This window comes from Calliphora vicina, chromosome 1 (assembly GCF_958450345.1).
Source record: "Calliphora vicina chromosome 1, idCalVici1.1, whole genome shotgun sequence".
Classification (NCBI taxonomy): Eukaryota; Metazoa; Arthropoda; class Insecta; order Diptera; family Calliphoridae; genus Calliphora; species Calliphora vicina.
In genome coordinates, this window is record NC_088780.1 from 120,558,265 (window position 1) to 120,583,800 (window position 25,536).

The window sequence follows — 25,536 nt, forward strand, 5'->3', positions numbered from 1 at the left end:
CATTATATAGGAAAGAAAAAATAACAACTTTTTGTTTAAGTTGTTGTATTTTCCTTCCTTTATAATGCATTTTTTAATACCAAATTTAAAAAGATCATCAAGGGTATTTAAACAATAAACTATTACTCATATGACATCTTGTTGGCCTGTAGGTTATTTAATAATATCAATATTTACCTTAATAACATAAAATTCCTCAGGTCCTTCCACGTGCAACACAGTTACCTGTAATATTTCACTATCTTGTATGTTCATTTTTGGAATTCGTTCCTCGATTTTAATAATTGGTACATTCGCCTTAAAAAAAAAAATTATGTATTTATATAAATCCATCTTAAATTGCATAAACCTTGTGAGTTTATAAGATCAAAGATCTATAGCCGATTTTATATAAACAATTAAAACTACATATCCATACATAAATACGACAGTTACTACTTTTGTTATTATAAAACCAAATGTTCTAATTTGTATGGTGCAAAGCTATTTGTTTATAACGGTATCTAATTTTACACATCTGCTGTTTTTATATTCTTAGTGTTCATAGTCAAGTATAAGGTGCGATCCCGTACTTTTTGGGTAAAGTTCGGAAAAATGAGAGTAAAAAAAAAATACTCTCACTTATAGACAAAAATGTACAAAAGTACGGGAACACAAAAAACCAAATCCAAAATTCTATCCCAAAAGAAAATGTCAAAATGTATGGTATATTAATTTATGGTAAAACCTGTACTTACATTTTATTTATTTTTTTATTAAATTTTTTTTTGGGGAATTTAAAGTTTGCCAGGTTGTCCCACGTTGATTCAAGTTAGTTCCTAGTCGATCTATATCTTCATATAGGAAGCTGGAACCCTTAAACCTTGTTATCAAAGTAAAGAGTGATAATGGTATTCCACCAGTTGATACGTTGAGTTTTGAATGGTACTCCACCAGTTAACGATATCAGTTTTAAATGGTACTCCACCAATATACGAAGCTTTACATAACACACGTGCCAGAGTGAAACGCAAAATTGTCGAAGGTAGAAAAACGAAAACGGGCCTGATTGTACATAAAAAATTATTACAATGACGCGAGAGTTGTTAATTAACCCACACTTACTTTGCGACTGTTTAAATTGTTTTTTATTGTTTATTTTATTGGAAAAGCTGTTTGTTTGACAATTTTCCCAATCTGCTCGAAGGAAAAGTGCGTGCTATCTCGTGCAAGAAAAAAAGAATATTTTTCTCTTAAACTCTCTCTCATTTGCCCAGACTTTGAGTATGGAAACATTTTTCGGTAAAAGTCTTTAATACTGTTATCTTTTGTGGATTTCATATCCTTCAATCTATAAATATTAACAGTAAAATATTTTATTACAAGAATTTTACAGTTTTGAGTCATTTTTAATATATATTATTTAAAAAATTTAAAAATCAAGTCAATTTTCTTAGAGTTGCATTTGCTCGAACTAATTTACCACTCTTTTTACTAAAACGTTTATAATTATCATTACGTACAAAAATATTGGACAAAATGCCATACAATAATTGACTATGACCACAAAGAATATATAAATAGCAGATGGGGAGAATTGTATTCCGTTATAAGCAAAATCATACCAGTTGAAGATCAAATAACATAGCGTTGCATTTTTTATGCTCGGTACTGTACAATAGTTCAAAGTTGGAGTAGTTATGACAGTTGGAGAAATAAAGAAACCCATGTGTCAAATACTGATCATTCACCGAGCGTTTACAGGTCGAGTTAAATAAGTCGCTTTGACTTATTGGCTGAAAGAATCAAAGCATAGAATTAATCCGCCGTGGCATGGACAACCAATGGGTTTCTTTAGCTTCAAACTCACGAAGGTTATATAAATACTTGTGTATAACCTTTTACAAATTTCTCAGCACATAAGTAGTAACTCTCCTATTAATATTTCTATTTTTCTATGTAATAACATATTACATATTTATAATCTAAAATATTACATATTTATCATACCTTCACTTGCAGTTTAAAGCTGTTTAATCCTGGCCTCTCACGGGCCAGGCCTGTATATAAAAAAGTATCATGTACGGATTTTGATTTTTCTGTGTGTAAATCAATTTTAAGCATATCATTGCTTACTTTTTCGATAATGCTGATACGTGCAGGTTTGCTACAAATAAATACAAAATATATAATCAGTATAATACGGGAATGTGTTCTAATAAAATCTAACTAAAACATCCAAATCTGATTTGTACTGTAACAGAATATAATAAAATGTTAACAAAATATTTAAAATAGAAATTTGTTTTACATATCGTTAGCTGAGTGAGCAAACATGCTAAGTCTAAGAAAAAGTGGATTTTCCGAATAAAAGTCGCATACAAAAAGAGATTTCTTTTAAAAAAGATACAGAATAAAAAAAAAGTTTGATCTGTTTATTAATTGTTGTTTATTAATACACAAAATCCCATTATAATTCATGGATATTTACGGTATAAACAGATTCTAGTTTAAAATATTCCTGTAACATAACTCAGAATTAAAAAAAAACTAAACCTGATATCAGTATTGTTTTCTCTGATAAACAGTTTATTCTAAACTAATTGATTCAGTTGATATAAAAAAAATATGAAACTGTGACAATGAAGTTATAATTAACTATTTTTCTGAGGGATGAAATGATAATTTACAAAAAAATATACTACAACAGTTAAATTGCATGCTTTAATTTAATATCTCTTAAAATATAGATCAAGTAAAAAAATCCTACATATTTGTAGAATTTACAAGTTGTGAAAAAGTTTCGAACACTGTAGCGCCCCTATATTTTATTTTGAGATCTCTGTTAATAATATTCTGAAAGCTTTACTCTTTTTTCTCATTTTAATATCTGTACAAATCGGACTTTAAAAGATTTATTAATGAGCTTACATTTCAATTTCAACTTACTTGTGCAACAGTTCTAATAACAAATTATTTTCTACTTCAGTCCATTTTTTGCCCACCGGCATAATATCATATATAGCACACCGTATGGCGGCAAATGGTATTTTTAAATGTCTTTCCTCGATATCACAAAGTCTGAAAGGGAAAAATTTACGTTAAACACCCTACATGAATATGTTATTGTACAAATTTACACTCACTTGTCTTTCGACACTTCCATACTTATGCCAAAATCCATCAGAAATATTTTATACAGATCATTGGGTAAAATTTTTTTTAGCATGCCACGATACCACTGCTTCTCGGTAACATGATAGGCCATATAGTAATAACCTTCAGCAATTATTTTCGGTATATTGTTTGCAATAGCATTCAACAAATATGTATGAGAGAGTTTTCGTATTGTATGTATCTCATTTACGTTTTGTATGTAAAAACTTTCTGGTGATTTAATATTTGTTATATGTACTAAATTTGCTCCATCATGATTCGGATCGGGAGCAGCAGCATTATTAGTCATAGAGATATCGTTGTTTTGATTTAAGTTTCTTGAATTTGTTTTCTTTTTATTTTTCTTATTCGTTTTGGGTTTAGGCGATACGCTTTTGTTCAGCGTTATATTTAAAGTGGATGACGGCATACTGATGGGAGTGCTATCAGCAATTGAAGGATTTGAGTCGTAAAACGATCTATCAATTTTGATCAATATTTTTGGATCCTTATAGTTGTATTCAATTGCATTATGTATATCTTGTCGTAAATCGTGTTTAATTTCAAAACTATAATGGAAAATAAATTATGGAATTATTATGGAAATAATATAGAATTATAAAATATCATGTTTTATGAGAAATTTTATAAATAGCTTTATCTCATATTTCATATACAATTTGTTAAAAAAATGTGTATGGAAATATTTTAAAATTGTGTTGAAGAAATTATTTATAAAACTTTAAACCATAGAGAAACATAGAGCGAAAAATAGAAAAAAACTCAAACATAAACATTGCTCAAAATAATCACACATACGAGTGTTGTTTTTGTTTTCACATCGTTTTTTCTACTAATACATTCTCACCACTTAGGTTTCTGACAACTGAGTTAGGTCTTTCACAGGAGATTTTCCGCTCTATGTATATCCTCTATGCATTTAACCCCTTATTCATAATCAATTTTGAATTTTATAAAAGGTTTATAAACAAAGTATACCAAGTAGTCAAATTACTCTCTCACATATACGGGTACCGTGTGAGCTGAGAGAAATATAAACAAATGAAATGTCATGTTTATAAAACAGAATTTCCATACAAAATTTGTTTTATAAACCTGTAATAATTATAAACATTTATTATAATAAGGCCTTATTTGTTTAAATCCCAATAAGCATTTTTACTGGAATTCAAGTTGAAAGCAAGTGTAATTCAAGCCTTGAATTATAGTCAATTAATTGAATTACAGTTGTATTACACTTTATTTCAATAGCATTCTCCAGTAAAAAGGAAATGTAAATTCAAGCCATATGTTTTTTGTTTGAAAAATATTAAATTTTTTCAAATATTTTTCAAATTTAAAGCACTATTACATTTGCATTCAAGTCAATCTTCAACAATTTGAATTTTTGGGGCTTTGGTGCGTACTGGGATATAAGTGAAGGGATTTATATTAAAGTTCCAAACTTACATAAATGGATTACTGTGCGGTTTAGTAATTTGTATATTAGATGGTATTTGTTGTAGAAGTTGATCATATTTAGGCAATATGTGACCTAAATAAACATTTACTGGTGGAGAGTGTTCAAACTTCTCAAGAGTGCTGCGTATGGACTGGAAATATGTAAAAAGGAAGGTAAATTAATTTTATTATTACAAAAAAAAAATTAGAGCTAGTTTCTTACTTGTTAGTTAAATTTAGTTTAACACTCTGTTAAGTTCAACAAGGCACATATATTTCCATACTTTTACCCTACACTGAGTATTTTCTTTTGGATAATTTTGGACCCATCGTCATGCAATTTATTTTGGTTTCGGTTTAGGCCAAAAAATCGGCAAAATTTTAACAGACTAACATGTATTATTGAATTTTAAAGGAGAAAGTTGTTTTGAAAATAACAATGATGAAAGTTATTATACTCTTCACCTTCGTGAAGAAGGGTATACACATATAAGTTTGTCATTCCGTTTGTAATTTCCACAATATAAAAAAAGATGAAAAATAAAATAAACAATTCAGCACAGCAGCTCTTTGATTTAATTTTCTTTATTAACATCAACATAATTTTTAATATACATTTTATATACTTTAATGTCACTTTTTCTTTTACAAAGTTAAAATTTACAAAAAAAAAGTTATATACGCGGTTGCATTTTCTTATAAAAATTAAAGTATTGTCATATTTATATGAAAAATTTTGAGGAATAAACATGTGATTTGACTGAAAAGTATGGCAATGCTAACAAAATTAATCTACTAGTGAGAAACACAATCATTGGTAAAATTCCTGCAAAATATGTTTCTGGTTTAATATAACAGCGTGTTAGTTAAGCTACGTTTAATTGACAAGTAAGAAACTAGCTCTAAGTCATTAATATAGACAATATGGATATCTAATGATAGATATTTTAAAAATCTTTACAACGACGTATATAAGACCATAGTAAGTTGGACCTAAAATGGGTCAAAATCAGAAAAAAATATTTTTTAACCCGAATTTTTTTTTTTCACCAAAAGTTTTTTTCGCTGAATATTAAAAAAATATTGAAAAAACAAAAAAAAAATTTTAATTTTAAAATTTAAAAAAAAATTATTTTAAAATTTAAAAAATTAAAAAAAAAACAATTAGAAAATTTTGTTTTTTCAAAAAATTAAAAAAAAAATAAATTTTGTTTTTGAAAATTGAAAATTTGTATTTTGAAGTATAATTTAGTGAAGGATATAATCCGAATACTTGTTTTTGTTAAATTTTATTTGGATTCCAAAATGTTTACGAGATATATGGTTGTTAAAGTAATTTTCGCTCTTTACGCGAAATTATCGTATGTTACATTTTTACATAGTGAAATATTATACCAATATTCGCTATATTTATGGAAATATTACTACTTAAGTTAATTTCAACGTATGTGAAATTTAATTTACTAAATCGGTTATTGTATCGCATTTAAAATTTGGTATTGATGATACCAGCCAAAGCAAAAAAAAATTTAAAAATAAAGCTCTCCTGTAAAATTTGGTTTTTGTAACATACGATAATTTCGCGCAAAGGGGTCGATAATAATATAATAATATAATATAATACCCTACTGAGTAAAACAGCAAACACGTTTATTGTTTTAAATTTTAATAATTTACTTTCGGGAATGTTTTTCCGAAGTTGGCGTCATATGGGAGCTATGACTATTTATAGACCGATCGCCATGAAATAAGGTCGTATGATGACTGTATGTCCGTATGAAACTAATTTCTGTTGAATATAATGTTGATAACAACATTTTTTAATAGGCGTTGTCCTTGGCTCCCATATAACGCCAACTTCCGAAAATCATTTACGAAAATAAATTATTGAAAATAAAAAAAAAGTTTCTCAGTGTAGGGTATTATATGGTCATGCTTGACCGACCATACTTTCTTAATTGTTTTCTTTTTCTTATTTCTTAACCAAAAACATATATCAAATGGAAATTAGATAAAGTCAGATACTAAAGGTAGGGTCACACATGACAAATATTTGACGAAAAAGACGTAACCACTAAATAAACTACATTTTAATTCTTTTATTTATTTCAAAATCTTATTTTACTTAGGTTGATTCAAAACAAAAAAAATTTTTTTATTTTATTTGATGCTGTTTGATCTTACAAAACACTTGTAAATTTGTGCTAAAAAAGTGGTTACGATCTTCTGAGCAAATATTTGTCATTTGTGACCCTACCTTAAGGCTAACAATTAAAAAAAGATTTTAAAATTGTATAATTTGGAAATAATGGATATGCCCATATGTAATTAGTTTGTACGATTTTTTATTTAATTAAATAAGGTGCGTACAAACGAATATCTATTAAAATTTCAGTTGTTTTCCTTAAATTAATAATGGACCGATTTCAACCAGTTTCAATCTGTTGCCAAATTTTACCGCACAAGGTTTACATGGACACCGAGCCAGCCATACAGAAGCACGGAGGGCGGACATCGACTCAGAAAGTAATTCTGAGTGAGATCGGTATACTTTAAGATGGTGTTGATCCACAAACAATAATTTGTTTTATCATTTAACTGACCAATGCTGCTCAGACTAGATTATAATGTAGACAATCTTTCATTGAAAAACAACATTTACTGGCACTTACATTTAAAGTCTCTAGAGATTCATTAAGTTTGATATTAGATTGACGTAACATAAATTGTGGCTGCTGACACATTTCACTGAACTTGTCCATAATATGTCTCTCTTCATTCTGTAAAAAACTATGAAGTTGTACATAATAATTTGATATTTCCTCCAATGTTTTCGCGGCATATTCCTCGAGCTGGGTCTCAACAGCTTTAATGTCCTGAAATAGAATGAAAAACGTATTAATCATTTAAAAATTATTGAAATCTAAATATTTAACTTTCATTTTTAATGTGTTTGGTAATCAAAAAATAAAGAAATTTCACAGCTAATTTTGTTACGAATCTTTAAATGGTCCTTCTTCGTCTAATTTGGTTAAAAAGAACAACATTTTTCAAAATAAGGCTAATCCGCAGTATGCATAAATGAGACTCTGGTAAGAAATCTTAACCCTTTGTCGACCGACGGTACTTATAAATACCATAACAATAATAAGCTTACAAAATGAAAACAAAACATATTTTGACCAATTTTGCCCAAAAGTACACTATCATCTTTGCAATAATATATTTTTTTTTGCCTATTGACAAACTTGCTTACAAAGAATAACGGTGAATCATTTCATGTTTTCATTGTGATGTTTATTTATGTTGTAATGGTAAAAAACACTATTTCGTAAAATACCATAAAATCGACTTGTAATAAAAAATGTTATAAATGTTACAAAACTAATCAATATATTAATAAAATTTAAACAAAAATCGATGAGTTTTTTTTATCTTTTGAATGATACTGACCTAACGGTACCAGGTCCCTTTCGGATCCTTGCAGGTCCACCACAAAGTTAATTTTTTTTAAATAACTTCCTGAAGTCCTTATTTTTAATATTTAATAAAAAAAAAAATCTTTTTCAACGATTTAAAGCCTTGGTCCACAAGGGGTTAAACAATTAAATGGTTATGGCGATAAAAGAATTTTTTCTAATTTAAAAGTCATTTAGTAATTTAATAAATTATCTCAGAGGACATGCGATCATAAATAAATGAATTATTAATTACTTCTTTTTAATAGAAAACACTTCTACTAATTACGGAAGTTAAAATGAATTTTTAAATATTTAGCAATTCTACACTAGATTGAGATGGTAAATAAAGTTAACAATCATTTTATCATAATAATAAAAAAACATAAAATAATTTAATTGCCGTAATTTGTATCTTAATATGATTTATTCTTTTTAAAATAAATTTATATTGGGTTAAGTAAAAAGTATTCACGAGTTTTTTAATTAAACTATGCGACAAAGGGTAGGTGTCAGATATTGGCGGGGATTCTGACTACCGGAAAAAGTTAGTATATCGGTCTAAAACAATGTTATATAGTTTCGGCGTTTTGTTGGGTCAGGTCTAGGAATCGAGATAAATCGATTTGAAGTTAGTAAGTATCGTATAGGGGAAAGTACAATTTTATGTGCCTTTTTCTTCATGCATAGATGGTCAACTACATGTACGAATATCATAAAGTGATGTTCAGTAAAGTTGTTAAGCTTAACGGCGGCTACAATAAAGGAAAGCGGTATTTTTGGTTTTCCTTGAGTGGGTCCCCCGGAAAATCAGTTTTTCATCCTTTTTATATGTCGAATGCTTAATCATACTAAAAGATGGAAAACAGAAACGAATTCAAAGATTACAAAATAAGTTTTATTTTGTATTGAGTTATAATGAAATTGGATCTTATTTGAGTTATTACAAATTTAACCCGCTAATAATATGTGCCTCAAGACACTTGAGAAAAAAATTTAAATTTGTTCTTACATTTTTTCCTTCAAGTGTCGTGAGATACATATTATTAGCCGGGAAAATTTTTTAACGTAACGTAAATGTTTTCATATGATTTTTGTTTGTTTAACTAGGGCAACGTTAAATTTTTGGGGTGTTAATAAACATTTAAAAAAGATTTACACAAATATATATACATATATATATATATATATATATATATATATATATACATATATATATATATATATATATATATATATATATATATATATATGTATATATATATATATAGAATTCTGCGAATTTCGAGAAAAACTACATCAGTAACCATTGATCACTACGAAAATAATTTTACCAACTATCCAATATTTGTATCTGTATACACATGAATTTAGTTGAATTTGTATTGAGGTCATTTTGGTAAGCGCACATGAATATAATTTCATTTAATGACACACAAAATGAACAACAACTTTTTAGTTTTCTTGATCAGTTTAGTAGAACAAAAATTTTTTTTTTAAAATCTTAAAATTTTTAGTTTTGTATGCTAATGCCATTTAAAAATTGTTTTGGTAAAATGTAGCGAATTATTTTTGTACTTCGATTGTGTTTAAATTCATATCCAACTGTGTTGAAGAGGAAATATCAAATGGAACGAGAGGTGTGTTCATGTTTATGTTGCTATATAAATACAATTGGGGTATTCACACGGTCTGCTATTCGTAATATTGTCATAATGTCCTAATATCTATATATATAAAAATGAAATGGTCCATGTATGTAATGTCATCACGTGAGAACGGCTGGAGCGATTTGGCAGATTTTTTTTATTCGATTCGAAATTTTCAGGAGATGGTTTGTAAAGAAAAAAAAATTCAAAAATTCCGGGTAAAACTCGGAAATTCTTTTTTTTGTGAGTCCAGTCAACTGTAATAAAAAAGCTCCCTAAAGTAATGCAGTACAAATTTAGATATTTTATTTGCAAATAAATAAGAACAGGCTGGTGTGAGTGGGTTGGAGAAACTTGAGGTACTAACATTAGTAAATGCTACCGGGCGAAGCCGGGGTGATCAACTAGTATTATAATAGTTGTTGTTGTGTTTTAAACAAAAAAAAAGTATTATTTTATGACAAAACAATAAAAAAAATTGTTTAAACTTTCATAATATATTAGGACATTATGACCAAATAGTAGACCGTATGAATACCCCAATTGTATGTATTAGATAGTTTTATTTTTTTAAGGTATTGTATTATAGGATAGGAAAAAGTATATTTGTTTTGTCATTAAAAAAAACTGGGTATTTTCAAAATATGTAATTCGAAATTAATACAATTTGTATTTATTGCCAATTTTTTGCGCAAATTTTTTTTTTACAAGAGTTTTGTAAGAGTAAACATCATAATATAAAATTAAATACCTAAAATGAGTTGTCCTATATAAGAAGCTTTTCAAATAAACAAAATAATTAAGGTCTTTTTCTTCTAATATTTGACATATGTACGGGATGGTCCCGTTTTTATGAAGGTGTCGAATAAAAGTTGTCCTGGCGTCAGTATTTGGTGAGCTGGTTCAAAGGATAAAAATGCCCTTTGTTAAGATTTTTATGATTATTTCTTTTAAAATTTTGAAATTTTTTAAAATTTTGACATATATAATTTAAACTAATATGTTATAAACCTCTTATAAGTTCACTGAATTTTTCAATGGTTGTAGAACGTCAAAATAAACATATTGTTCGATATTACTATTTTGACAACTGTCATTTGTTGGACATCTGTACTAATCTGTGTTTCAACCGGTTGGGAATGTTTAGTACTGTTTTAGGAAATTAATTTCTTTTAACAGAAACAAAAAATTCGTTATGAAAAATATAAAAATTTAAAAACAAAAAATATCGTTCCAATTTACAAAATTGGGGCATAAATGTAAAAAATCCCATTTGAAAAAAATTTGTGGCTTGAAATATCAAAACCAAACGTTAAGAATTTCAAATAAAATATGAACAACATTTTTATTTTTTCGTTCCAAACGCAAATGAAAATTCGTTTGGAGATATGAGGTCATTAGTATTTTTTTTGAAAGAATTGAAAGAGTTTTTTTAAGATAATACATTTAAAAAAATTAGATATATTTAGGTGAAACTATACAGTAACGGGTTATATTTTTCCCATATTCAAAAGTTTTCAAGGTGTGTATTTTAAATACGTAAAAAAATCGAATATGATATTATGCTCTCATATATATGTATGTAATAATTCATACCCATATATCTATCAACATGTGAGAGGATCGTAATTAAGTACACAATTAATTAAATTTAATTTGCTTTTAAAAGCAATCCACTCCTCTACATTTTAAATTAATATTAAATATAAAAACATAATATGGTTAAATTATTGTAATAAAACAAATATTGTTGGAGATTGTTAAAACCAATAAAAACGAATTTTAAATGCTGGTACTACATGTATTTCTAGATTGCTTTTAAAAGTTTTTTTATTTTTATTTATTTAAACACAATTCATGCTGTCATCATCGTCATCATTATCATCACTTTCAAAAAATTATAGTAGTAACAACTGCTCTACTTTTATGTTCATCTATGAACTCATGTGCCCAAAATCGTTCAAGTTCTTAAGATGTGTTTCATTTTTTTTGTTCAAATTTTAAACATCAAGTACAATTCAAAATGTTCAAAATAATCGGCTAGAGGATGCTTACAAAATAACAACAAAAACATGTTTTTGAATTAAAAAATACATGTTTAAATCTGTGTGAATGTATGTATTTTTCTAATTTAATTTTAAAAGTGATTGTTAATAAGATATAAACGGCAAAAAAAAACAGAGAACAGAGAACAAGAAAATTTTTAAGAAGTGGCTTCACTGTATCATTACCAATTTCTTAATTTTAAATTTTTATTGAGAAAAAAATTTTAGTAATTTATGTTTAGTTCCAAATATAGACAATAATTCTAAGAATACCATTTTAAGCAGTTTGAAAATTTACAAGATTTTTATGAAATATTTTATTGATGTACACGTACGTAACGTACACTCATGTTTAGAGTCATAGGGACAGTATACATTATCTTAAACAACTTACTTTTCATTCACAACTTGGTTATTCAGAATTAATTCATACTAAAATTCATTCAACCTTGGAGTGAAATCATTTTTGTTAATTCAAATCTAATCCAAATTAATTGAAAATATTTTTAAATTTGATTCCTTTTGAATCACCCTTATCGTGGTTGGCGTATGTGTTTTACGCCTACGACAGTTTCATACTATATTAAATACAAAATGTAACCTGTTTCTTTAATCAAGTACGAAACTGTCGTAGGCGTAAAACAAATACGCCAACCATAAAGGTGTATATCCTAGAAAATATATGAAGTATTATTCTTTAAAGACAATTTGTAATATATTTAGTCGTGGTAATAACCCGGGAAACCAGAATCATCCAAATTAATTATGGCATCAATATTGGAGCATATTTTTAATATTTATTTTATTATTTATGTACCAGCAACATCTTGGTAATGAGCATTAACTTCAATGATTGAAAGCAGAATTGCAACTTCGAGATACATCTCGGATCCGCATAAAAAATGCAAATGACATCAGCCCTGAAATAAAACGAAGTATAATTCCTGCGAACAGAAGCTACTTTGGACTGAGCAAGCAGTTTAAAAGCAATCCGAACATTCGAAAGACACAAATATCGCTCTAATAGACACAAGTGACAACCTTGCTAGATGCAGAAGCAGATTTCGGCGTATTCGAGAGGAAAGTCCTTCGAAAAATCCAATTACAATGATTGTGTTGATTGGAACACGTTAAGAGAATAAGAGCAAAAATATGTTCGATGACATATACAAACACCAAGACTCCCATTGAAAACCAAGTGGAAGAAGACATATAAATCGTAGGATAACAAGATCGAGCACATGGAGAACGTTTCTTAAACTCTTATATTGACTTGTTTTTTTTTTAAGTTTTCAAACATTAAAATGTATTTTTAAATAAAACCTGTTGTATCAAACTACTCCAAATTAATTATAAAATAACGAGTTCTAAAAGATTTTCCTAAATTTTACATTAATTTTGTATTTCAATAGCTATCAAGTCACAATAAATATTAAAAAAGATCTATTCTTGTAATAAAAATTTGACAAATGCTGTAGTAGATCAATAATGAAAATGATTTAAGTACTTTGACATTATTAACAGAATTTCTGCAATAATTTTAACAGCTACAACAAGTTTTTTTCTGTTTTTTTTTTTGTCACATTTTATTTTATAAGTCGTATTTTTTTTATATAAAAATATGCATTGATCTTGCTTGCCTTTGTTCAGCCTTCTTGCCAGAATAGACAGACAGATACATTTACAAATGAAGAACACGAATTTAACATTGTAAAACTCATCATGCTGAGAAAGATGCTGGGCTGAATAAAATAATGAATTCACATAAATTTAAACCAAAAAACTGACTTTAATGCATGCGCAGGCTGGGGAATTGAAAAGAAGTGAGTAAACATAATTTACCATTAACCATTATCGTCATGACTACTGTCAGCGAGTGACCGACCTTGTAACTGATGATACAGAATCGATAGTGAGTTAAAGTCGGTTAGTAAATGTCTTTAACCTCGCCTGACAAGAATAAGAACAACAAGATAACGATAAGGAACAGATTTAAGCAAGAATCAATGGAATATTATAAGATTCTAAGACTAAATGAATTATTAGTTTCCCTATAATATTGGTTAACAGCCACGTTAATTAGTTTGTTTGGCCTACTAAATTATAATATAATTTTCTTACAATTAAGAAAATAATTGTGTTTTTATACCCTTCACCTTCGTGAGAAGGGTATATATAAGTTTGTCATTCCGTTTGTAATTTCCACAATATAAATTTCCGATCCTATAAAGTATATATATTCTGGATCCTTATGGATAGCCGAGTCCGTCTGTCTGTTGAAATCAATTTTCTGAAGACCCCAGATATCTTCGGGATCCAAATCTTCAATAATTCCGTCAGACATGCTTTCCAAGCAAAATCGGTCAACAAATGGCTAAGCTATGAGGAAAAAATCAGGACAACCTCGATTTTTTACCTATATCTGGATTACTAAGTCATTAATATAGACAATATGGATATCCAATGATAGATATTACAAAGACCTTTGCAAGACGTATATAAGACCATAGTAAGTTGGACCTACACTGTGTCAAAATCGGAAAAAATATTTTTTAACTCGATTTTTTTTTCACCAAAAAAAAAATTATTTAAAAAATAAACAAAAAATTTTTAAAATTAAAAAAAAAAAAATTTAAATAATTCAAAAAAAAAATTTTTCCAAAAAAAAAAAAATTATATTTACCTATAAATATTAAAAATTAGTATTTTGAAGTATAATTGGGTGAAGGGTATATAAGATTCGGCACAGCCGAATATAGCTCTCTTACTTGTTTTTGCCAAGGTTGTTACAATATTAAATAAATTTGTGTTTTTGATTCTTTTAGCTCTCATTCTTAACCTTATTCTCAACGCCTACAATCTAAATTATTTTGAGTAAATTTATTTTTTCTTTAATTTTTAAATTTTTGGTCCGATTTGTGTTGGAAAAAACAAAAGACTTGAAACATATTCATATGTACAATTTCAATTTGTGAGATTTATTTAAGTTGAATATACAAAATTAATGGCAAAAACCTCCACCATAAGCATCTCAAGTTGGTTTTTGATTAATTGAGTAAAATATTTTTTTTATTATGTAAAATTGTGCGTAAGTACTTTGTATAAAAATTAATAATTACACAAGACTGTAATTAAAGAAAGATTATTTAGGTATAAAATACAAAGATATTAAAAAAATATCACTTCCAAATTAGTTAAGTGTTTTAAAACACTTAATTAACTGACTAATATGATTAAGTATGATTTGAGATCGAATGAGATTCGATTGTTGAAACGCAATTTCGATGGAGGGAGTGTTATGGCTTGTATAGCTTTTTCTGCTGTTAGAAAAGCAAGGATATGTTTTGTTCCAACAAAAGTTAGCAGTATATAATGATATATTATAATGAATATTAGAAAATGCTCAAAATGGATGAAGATTACATATTTCAACAAGACAATGCTGAATTCACGTTTCAAAATAATCCAAATCGTGGGTCTTTGTTGGACTAGCTGTCCTGCTAAGCGGATTTAAACCCGATGGAGAAATTAAATTTTGCGCAAATAATGACCAGAATCAAAGCATAAAGACAGTGACTGAGTTCTAACTAAAAATTAAATAAAAGTTGAAGGAAACTCAACTCTCAATTTTCGTTAAAAATTAGCGAAAATGTTTAATAATTAAATATATATCCGAAATGTTTAATAATTAAATTTAAATCATCAATAGTTCATTATTAAAAATGCCAAACAGTATCATAATTATAAAAAAAAACCAAGAAACAAAATTGAGGTCGAATTACCGCATTCGTGATCGAATGATCTATCGAATCGAAAAATAATTTCGATATCCGTGATTTTTTAAATGATCCCTTCCAAAAAATAATAGGTATTTTTTTGAGAGATGATTTCATTGTTGGAATCAAATCTCTTTCTGCCGAGCCATTTCTTCAGGTTTGGAAACAAGAAATAGCACCCAAGGAAAAATCGCAGAATTGGGCGGATGAGGGAGCAATTCGTAGCCTAATTCACGGATTTTTGCAATGGAAACTGCACATGTGTGCACGATTACGTTTGTGGTCGATTGTGATCATTTAAAATTTAAACCACTGAGCGAGCTTATGGCTTTTACAATCTTTCGCACATTTAATCTCCGACATCGTGATTTTTTCAATTGTTTGAGGTGTAGAGACCTCAATTGGTCGTTTGAAATTAATGGAATTTTGAGCACACGAAAGTGGTCTGCAATTATAGTGTCCAAAAAACCGACAAATTTCGGTTTCGGTTTTGGATACTCTATCTGCAATCAATCTAAATGACGGAGTTTGCTAAAATTTTGACAGGATACAATTGACAGATGCCTGTTGACAGGAGCAGTGTTGCCCTTTCAGTTAAGAGGTGGGAAATTCTAAAAATCTCTTTGGAAATTAAAATGGGCACACTAGTTTAACAGCTATCAGTTTATAAATTCTTGCAGTCAAATGTGTTGTCAATTTTGAAATTCTATGATATTTGATATTGCAAAGTAAATATAATAATGAGTGAGTTAAATAAAATTTAAACCATGGAGAACATAGAGCGGAAACTAGAAAAAAACTCAAACAAAAAAATTACTCTAAATAATCACACATACGAGTGTTGTTATTGTTTTCACATAGTTTTTTCTACAAATACATTCTCACCACTTAGGTTTCTGACAACTGAGTTAGGTCTTTGACAGGAGAGTTTCCGCTCTATGTCTATTCTCTATGACTTAAACCTTTCAATAAAAAAATTCTCAAAAATATGTTAATTTATTCAATTATTGTACAAATTCATAGAACTTCAAATATTCGCATACTTTCAAATTTATCGAGTTTTTTCCGTTAATCCTCCCATCAAAGATTTTAAGGTTGTTTCCGTTACCTTTCTGGACGCTTAAAATCGGACATGTCCTGGGATACCTTTCCTTTGTTCTTTTCAAGAACCCAATACCTTTCCAAAGACCGAAGTTCTCGACAGTTGGGTGGATCTGCCTCACGTGATATATAATTGGCATTATTGTTTGAATACCACTCAACGTTAATTTTTGGCATGATGCCAAATCGGGCCAGAAATATGAAGGCACTCTGTGCTGTTTTAAGAAATGTAAAAGGCGTTTTTTCTAGACACTCCTTAATATATTGTTACGTTTTTACCTTTTAAAAACGTGGTTTATTTCCTTTAAATAAAACGGATACTTTTGATTGCAAATAAAAGCAGTTAACTAGTTTAAAATTTGTAACTACTCTTTATTTATTTAAAATGTACAACAGTTTAAACAGTCACTCACGTGATTTTTATATACGTTTATAAATTCGAAGAAATACACACACTTTATAATGTACAAGTATACACTGGTAGTGCAGTTGACGTCTTTACTTAACGATGCTTCAAATTAGACTCATTCGCTACTGCAATCGCAGTCACTATTTATAAACAATTCAATCTTCATGTGAGTAGCCTAGATTGTTCTTAATGGTCAAAACTCGTATATTCGAATTCCAGAGATTTCCATATTAATGATACCAGCTTAAACATTAATGGTGTTTTCTTTTCTTGCATAAATGATGCATTTTTTCTGCCTTTTACCCTTCTTTGTGTTCTTTTCTGAAAAAATGTAGTTTGGTCGTGTTCTTTTCTAATAATATTACCCTAAAACCCTGAATATATGCTACATGTTTCACCCTCAATTTAATCAAAGGGTTAGAAATGCACCACTTTTTATGTAAGCAAAAAGTATAGTTTTATAATATTTCGAAGCTACATAAAAGAAAATTGCATAAATGGTAATGATTTTTGTTCTATTTTGATCGTTAAAAATGCAACACATTAGGAGGGTATGGGTAACATCTAATAAATGGTACAAAATATATAGGCAACATTTTGTGTCAGAAAAGAAAACACCATTAGTGTTGCCACACTCAAAAGCAATGCTAATCAACCGCATGCTATCAACATTGTTGATAAGTAGAAGCGTCTACTGATGGACATGTTTATAAACATGATGAATGTTGCAGGCAGTCGTTAATTCAAATCGCTATTGCAAATTCGTAGCAAATGATTAGCTTCTTTTGCCACAACTGCAAATGGGTTGCCACACAAGAAACTTCCTAGGGAATTTTGTTTGGTTTTTTGCCCGGTATTGTTTTTGAACATTACCTCGTCCATCAGCCACAAAAAATCTTGACCCAGATGTTGTGAAAAGTCTACCAGTACATAAGTTTCAGCATCCATCACACAACAGGAATTTTTTATTTTTTTTTAAATTGGATCTCAATTTGGTCTTTATTTTGCTTCTAAGTTCTGTATTTATATATGTATTTAACTTTACGAGCTGCTTTTCTGATAAAAGTGTTCGGTGCTTTTCGAAAGAGTTGTTTTTTTATACCCTTCACCTTAGTGAGAAGAGTATACATTAGAGTGACAATCAGTTTTATGGAAAAAAATTTTGTTAAAATTTTGAAGAGTGCCGGTGGAATATTGTGACACTAGGCCTAAATGTTAAGTGCTGAAAATTTAAGCCAAATCGGGCAACGATTTCTGGACGCGCATCGAGGTCAAAGTTCAGATATATGCAAAATTTTACTATTTATATGGAATAAATAGGTGAAACTCCTTAACTTTCTGCATTGTTTTATAGAAATATGTAGATTTATTTATATTAATGAATATTACATTAAATTTTTTTTTTTTGGATATTAACCCTGTATCTCCTTTGGGTCAAAATGACCCAAAAACTGTATTATCGCCAAAGTTTCATTCCTCAAGTTTCATTGAAATCGGCCCAAAAATATATAACATTTCGTTATCTTTTCATTAGAAATTCCAAATATTGGAAAATTTGAATTTTGACCTTCACGATTTGAAGGTTAACGTTTTCCGATTTTAGTAAAACTTTCAGACCATGTTTAAAATTACCAGGATTATAATATTATGAATAAGTTTTACTTAAAATTTATAACAGTAAGGAAATTGGGCTCATTCGCCAAAATATGTACAAAAAATTTGTTTTTCTTGAAAATCGCAAAATTTAAATCGCAGGTACGGAAAAACTGTAAGAGGTATTGACATAATTTTTTCATATTTTTATTCCCTATTTTGATCTAAATAAATCCCAATGTGATGATCAAAAAATTCTGAAATTTGTTTGCAAAATTTTTAATAATTTGAAAATGGAGATTTAAAACAGCCGTTAAAAAAATTATTTTGTTTGGCCATACCTGCGAATAGGTTAACGGTATCCTACGAAGACAAAAACTCATACAAGTTCAAGTTGTTCAAGTGGCCTGAAACACGTTAATGGTCTGGCGAATTCGTAATAACTTTAACATTTTTTTACCAAATTTTGTCATTTATATCTCATTACAACGATAATTGCGTACACATTTCGATTCTTTTGCATTCAATTGTAAAAGTATTTATTTAGTAGCAAAATTTTTTCAAAAACTGAAAAATTTGCGATAATACAGTTTTTGGGTCATTTTGACCCAAAGGAGATACAGGGTTAATATCCAAAAAAAAAAATTTTAATGTAATATTCATTAATATAAATAAATCTACATATTTCTATAAAACAGTGCAGAAAGTTAAGGAGTTTCACCTATTTATTCCATATAAATAGTAAAATTTTGCATATATTTGAACTTTGACCTCGATGCGCGTCCAAAAATCGTTGCCCGATTTGGCTCAAATTTTCAGCACTTAACATTTAGGCCTAGTGTCACAATATTCCACCCGGCACTATTTGGAATCTAAAAAAAAAATCGGCTGTCACTCTAGTATACATATATAAGTTTGTCATTCCGTTTGTAATTTCCACAATATTATTTTCCGACCCTATAAAGTATATATATTCTGGATCCTTATAGATAGCGGAGTTAATTAAGCCATGTCCGTCTGTCTGTTGAAATCAACTTTCCGAAGCCCCCAAACAAATTACATACACGATTCATACATCAATATCTCCGGAATTCTTCCGGCTCGGTTGCTATTTAAAATCGAGAAAATCGTTCCACAAATAGCTGAGATAATGATAGATATTTCAAAGACCTTCGCAACGACGTATATAAGACCATAGTAAGTTGGACCTACAATGTGTCAAAATCGGAAAAAATATTTTTTAAACCGAATTTTTATTTTCAAAAAAAGTTTTTTTTTATTTTATAAAAAAAAATTGAAAGAACAAAAAAAATTTTAAATTTAAAAAAAAATCCAAAAAATTTAAAAAAACATCTTTGGAAAAAAATTTTGTTTACCTAAAAATATTTCAATTTTTTATTTTGAAGTATAATTTGGTGAAGGGTATATAAGATTCGGCACAGCCAAATATAGCTCTCTTACTTGTTTCTACCTGATCCAGGTTTCTTATTCAATGTTCAAGTCTTCCTTATACTGTTTAATGACTTTTGAGACAGTGTGACGATGAACCTTCAGATCTTCTGCTATTTTTGGAAGGTCCATTGAATTTTTTTTTTAAATTTTAATTGTTTTGGATACGTTTTGGCTGGAATAGTGTGTATAAGTTTTTTCTGATTCACTCTTTAACAAGCAAACTAATCTAACCATCTCATATAATTTATACATTATCAGCACAATTTTAAAGCACTAAAGTCATATGGGAAATATTCTAAAAAGCTTAAATAAACTCCTAGACTCATGCATAAACTTTCAACATTTTGTGGCACAACACACATCAACAACAAAATAACATTAAATATTCTGGAAAAACAAGATTGACAAAAACAATAAACTTTTGGGGGCACGACTTTACACATACAGCAATAAATAAATCTCCCATAAACATAATAATCAATACAACCAGTTTTGTAGCAACATAAAATAAGCTTAAACGAATGAAAAGCTTAGTTAGTTGTAAGTACAACGATGTTGAATAAAACTACATACATACTACATAGTTATACAAAAACGAAAGACCTAAGCCACAAACTCAAAAATTGAATGAACAAAAAACAAAATAAAAAAAAAAAATTTACAAAAATCACTTTAAAAAACTCTATGAGAAATAAAAATAAAAAAAATAACAAGAAAAATTAACGAATTGCAAATATATCTAAAACAACAATGTTTAGTAAGTCGTAGACTTTTGAACAATGAGAAACATAAAAGCGGGAAATTAAAATATTAAAAGAATTAAATTTAAAAATTTTTCAAATACAAATTAAAATAAATTATTATCTATTTTAAAATAGTAAGAAAGAATAACAAAAAAAAAAAACGAAACAAATAATTATATGTAGTTTGGTGTTGTAATTCAACTGTAGTAGCAAGCCTGTATTTAATAATGCTAAATATTTAAAGACTTTGTTTAGTGGTGAACGCCTTATTTTTACTGTGCAACATGTAAAAATTATTTCCCAGTACAATTTTTAGCCATAAGCAAATATCTAAATAATAATATACAAATTCATTTACTAATGCTCCATAAATTTATGTATTTTAAACTGGGTCAACAATTAATTGACATACAATTATTCAAATTAATAAACTAAATTGTAAAAAACAAAGGTGTTAAAGAAACGTTGAAAAAAATCGTGAGAGAGGACTGTTGTTCTAAACATTTATAAAAATATATAAACATATTATGCAAGTTTCTATCAATAACATTCAATGGCGGTTTACGTGACTGTCCTTATTTCGCAACTTAACAGAATATTCAGTTTTGGGTTCGGAGTATGCCAAAAATCGGCCAAAATTTTGCCGAATAAGGAACTGTTTATAATGAAAATTGAAATTGAAATAGATTACGTTTTTAATGAATAGGAAATATGCGTTTTTTCATTGGAAATATGACCTAAACATTTCAAAAATATATGCACTTGCATTTTTGTGAATTTAATTAAATTATGGATCGATAAATGTCCAAAAATTATACAACAGAGTTCCCAACAGATAAGACTCTTTAAATAATATTTACAATTAAATAGTTAAAGCTTGCGAGTAATGCGTGTGTAACTCCATAATCTTTAGAGCTTCCATCATGTGACTTGCCTATTAAAATCATTAAAATGTGATCGTACTCTAATGTAGCAATCCAACCTTTATTTTCATCTCGTAATAAATGACTGCAAAATGCAAAAAATATGCCTTAACATATCCTGTAAAATATCTATTATTTGGATAGATAATTAGACTATAGGCTTCTGCATATAAATCTGTCCCCTATTAATGAATAATCGAAAAAATAATTTCGAATAGTTTAGAAGATTCCGATTTATTATCACTTTTCGATCGAGCCCACTGTGCGTTGGAAAGGCTATGAACTGAATGTGTTTTTCTGAATGTAAACTTATTTGAAGTTATAAAACTTTTCGTTGCCAAAAGAAAACGTTTCTATTATATAACAAAAAGAGCACTTCAATAAGGATTTTTTTTTACAATAAAAGTAGAATATTTAACAAATAAAATGACATTTAATGCAGTAAATATTGAAAGAGTTTTTAGGCGAGGCAACATTAGCAGCCGCAGTATTTAGATGTATGTATTTAAAGATGTATGTATTTGGAATCAAACAAAAAAATAACGAAAACTTGAATATAAACAATATTACAACTTTGCCATTTATTGTACTTTTTTGCTGGGTTGCTAGTTAATAACATGTCCAACTATTAATTTTTAAACACATTTAATTTGGCTAACAGACATTAGCAACAATATTTGGGTGTAAAAAACAGGAAATTTTTCAAACAAAGTGTTGTAATTTTTCAGAAATCAAAGAAAACTTAAAAAACCACAATAAAAATTAAATAAAAAAAGGAAATATCAGTTGTTCAAGTGTTTATCAATAACTTTATTAAATCAATTTAAACTTCTTAACCTTGTTAATCACTTTGAAAGTTTTGTTTATTAATTAAAAGAGAAAAATATATATTAAAAAGGTCATATGAAAAATAATTAAAAATTGGTTGTCTGTTTTATATATTTGTAAGAGTATCTGTATTTATATTTCAAACAAACTAGTTTTGAAATTTCAATAAGAGACGTTAAAAATAAAAAAAAACGATTTATTTTTAAATGCAAACTGCATCAGAAACAATGATATTAACAAAATAATAACGTATGTACAGGGCACCGTGGGGCTGGGTTGTTTGCAAAATAAATGTTTAATATATTTAGAATTTGTAAATTTACTGGTTTAATTTATAAAAAACAAACAAGGAGTATTAACCCTTTGGATTCTTAATTAATGTGGTGATATTCGGACACGTATTAGGCAAAAAAAAATCGTCCAGTATTCGAACAAATTTGCTCGAATTCAAAAACTAGAACTTTTATAAATGAAAAGAACAAGAAATTATGGATATTTTGGCCGAATATTAAATTCGGTTCGGTTTCATTCTGAAAAATTCCTTAATATGTTTCTAAACTCCAAAAACAGTTTTTATTCCAAATTTATACGATTTACACTTTTAATTTAAAACAAGTAAGAGTGCTACATTCGCTTGTGCCAAATCTAATACTCCCTTCACCAGATAAATGTTAAAAACTATTTTAGGTTTTCACAAGCAGTTTTTTGCTTATATCATATTATAGCTATTTCTGTTTTTTTTTGACCGATTTTAAATATCAACCTCTTGGACTATAGCGGATATACTGATCATCATATATTAAACTTATACGATCTTATAACGATCCGGAATATATGTATGTATGAAGATTGTAGAAATTACAAACTGATGACAAACTTGCAGATTCACTTTCTGAGTCGATTAAACGATGTCCGTCCGTCTGGCTGGTTGGCTGGCATGTGCGCAAAGTACAGGTCGTAATTTTCAAGATATTTCAATAAAATCTGGTACATACAATTTTTTCAATTACGAACTGGCTGAAATCCGTCAATTATTTCACCTAGCCCCCATACATATGTCCTCCCGAAATTGGATCTAGGTATCTACACAGATTTTGCTCCAAATACATTTTATATATACGGAATTCATGTCAACAAATTTTATTATGATCGGTCCATAATTAGTCGTAGTTCCCATATAAGACCCACTTTTGAAAATCACTTTAACGTGCATTTGGTATACACATACAATTCATCTTAAATAACTTTCATATAGACATAAATCACACGACCTAATTTTATGGTGAATGGTCCATAATTGGTCATAGCTCCCATATAAGGCCCACTTAAATCACTCACGAATATAAATTATTGAAATTTTAAAAGAAAAATGTATTTGCTCATTTACTTATTGTAGGCTTGAGAGATAATAATGAAAATAATGTTGTTATAAATGATAAACTAGTGACTTTGATATTAAAAGTAGTTAATACTAGAGACCGAAATTTGTAGGCTAATTCTCGGATTCGTATACGAGTGAATACTTTTTCGAACAAGCGAGTTTTTTTATTTTTGGAATTTTATATTCGATATCGAATAAAATGTATGTATATACATTTATAATGATTGTGCTCGATAGCGAGCGGGTTTTTATAGAGTTTGTCTGAGTATTCAGTTTCGGATTATGCCAAATGTCATCCATACTTTTATAACGAAAAAATAGTTTTGAATATAATAAATAAAATCCAAAAAGTTATATTTTATTGTAAAATGTCTTAGCATTCAGTAAAAACACTTTTCAATTCAAGATGAAAACAAATAGAGTCTACAATGTAAACTGGTACTGGTTATATTTAGGATTAGATCGAATAATGAATATTAGGTTCGGTATCGGTCAAATTTTGTCTAAATACTGGCCGAAACCTGATATTTAGACGAATTCGAAATAGAATATTAAACCAGACTCTACAATTTGATAGTAATTCCACGTTGACAGTTTAAAATACACATATTTATTACCATTCTAATGAATTTTGATATAAAATGTTCGAAAAAAAATTAGAAAATTAAGATGCATTTCATAAAAACCCACTGTGCAATAATAATAGTAACAAGCCCAGCACACTATATCATCATACAACTTAAAAAATTTGGAAGAGAAAGAGAGAAACCGAACACAAACAGACTCCCCAACCACAACAACACATGATCACATTTATTTTTTTTTGTTATTGTTTTTGCATTTGTATTTTGTTGTTTTGTTTTTGTTTCAGATGTATGAATCTATGTTGGTTGGTCGTCAGGTCCTACCTTAAGTTGTGAATAAATACAACAACAAACACTACGTAATATAAATACTTAATAAATATAAGACAATAACAAAAAAAAAATAAAAATAAATATAATAAAACATAAACATAAAATTGTTGTATTCGAAATCAATGAAAGAAAAATCTATTAAATTACTTGTTTAAATCAAAAACAATACATTCGTTACCAAACAGAGTGCACATGAAAACAACATTTGGTTTAAACACAGTGTCTAGTATATATTTGAGAAATAATTACATAATTTTTAGTGGCAACATAGATAGAAAATTTAAAATAAAATACTTATGAACATGAAAATTCTATTTTAAAAATACACACATGGAGCAAACAAATTTGTTTAACACATTTTTCTGCACGTAAAATAAATCAAATTCAAAGTTACCAAAAAGAAATAACAAAATTATTTCAGTGATATTTCGAGTGGTTTTGCAATTTCCTTGAAATTAACTCAAATTGCCGCCTGTTGCTGTTGCATATTTCTTAAATCTACAATTTTCATTTCATTATGTTGCCGAGAATATCGTTGGTGTTGTTTATTTTATTTGGATTTCTTTTTATAACTGGTAAGTAGAGCTTTAATTTTAAAATGAAATTTTATTTTTAAAAGAGAAAAAGTTTTTTTTTTTTAATCTAAAACACGAACTCTTACTAAG

At 28.1% G+C, this 25,536-nt stretch overlaps 1 protein-coding gene across 2 annotated transcripts in view; it reads right to left on the reverse strand.

Annotated features, from left to right (window-relative positions):
* The window catches only part of qin, a 223,432-nt gene that overhangs the window by 6,583 nt on the left and 191,313 nt on the right, over positions 1-25,536 (reverse strand). For both annotated transcript variants that reach the window (XM_065515666.1, XM_065515664.1), the window contains exons 4-9: positions 7,269-7,472; positions 4,606-4,748; positions 3,126-3,704; positions 2,929-3,060; positions 1,990-2,146; positions 178-297 (exon numbers count right to left, since the gene is read on the reverse strand). In XM_065515666.1, coding sequence (XP_065371738.1) covers positions 178-297; positions 1,990-2,146; positions 2,929-3,060; positions 3,126-3,704; positions 4,606-4,748; positions 7,269-7,472 — 1,335 coding nt within the window. The remainder of the gene's footprint in view (positions 1-177; positions 298-1,989; positions 2,147-2,928; positions 3,061-3,125; positions 3,705-4,605; positions 4,749-7,268; positions 7,473-25,536) is intronic.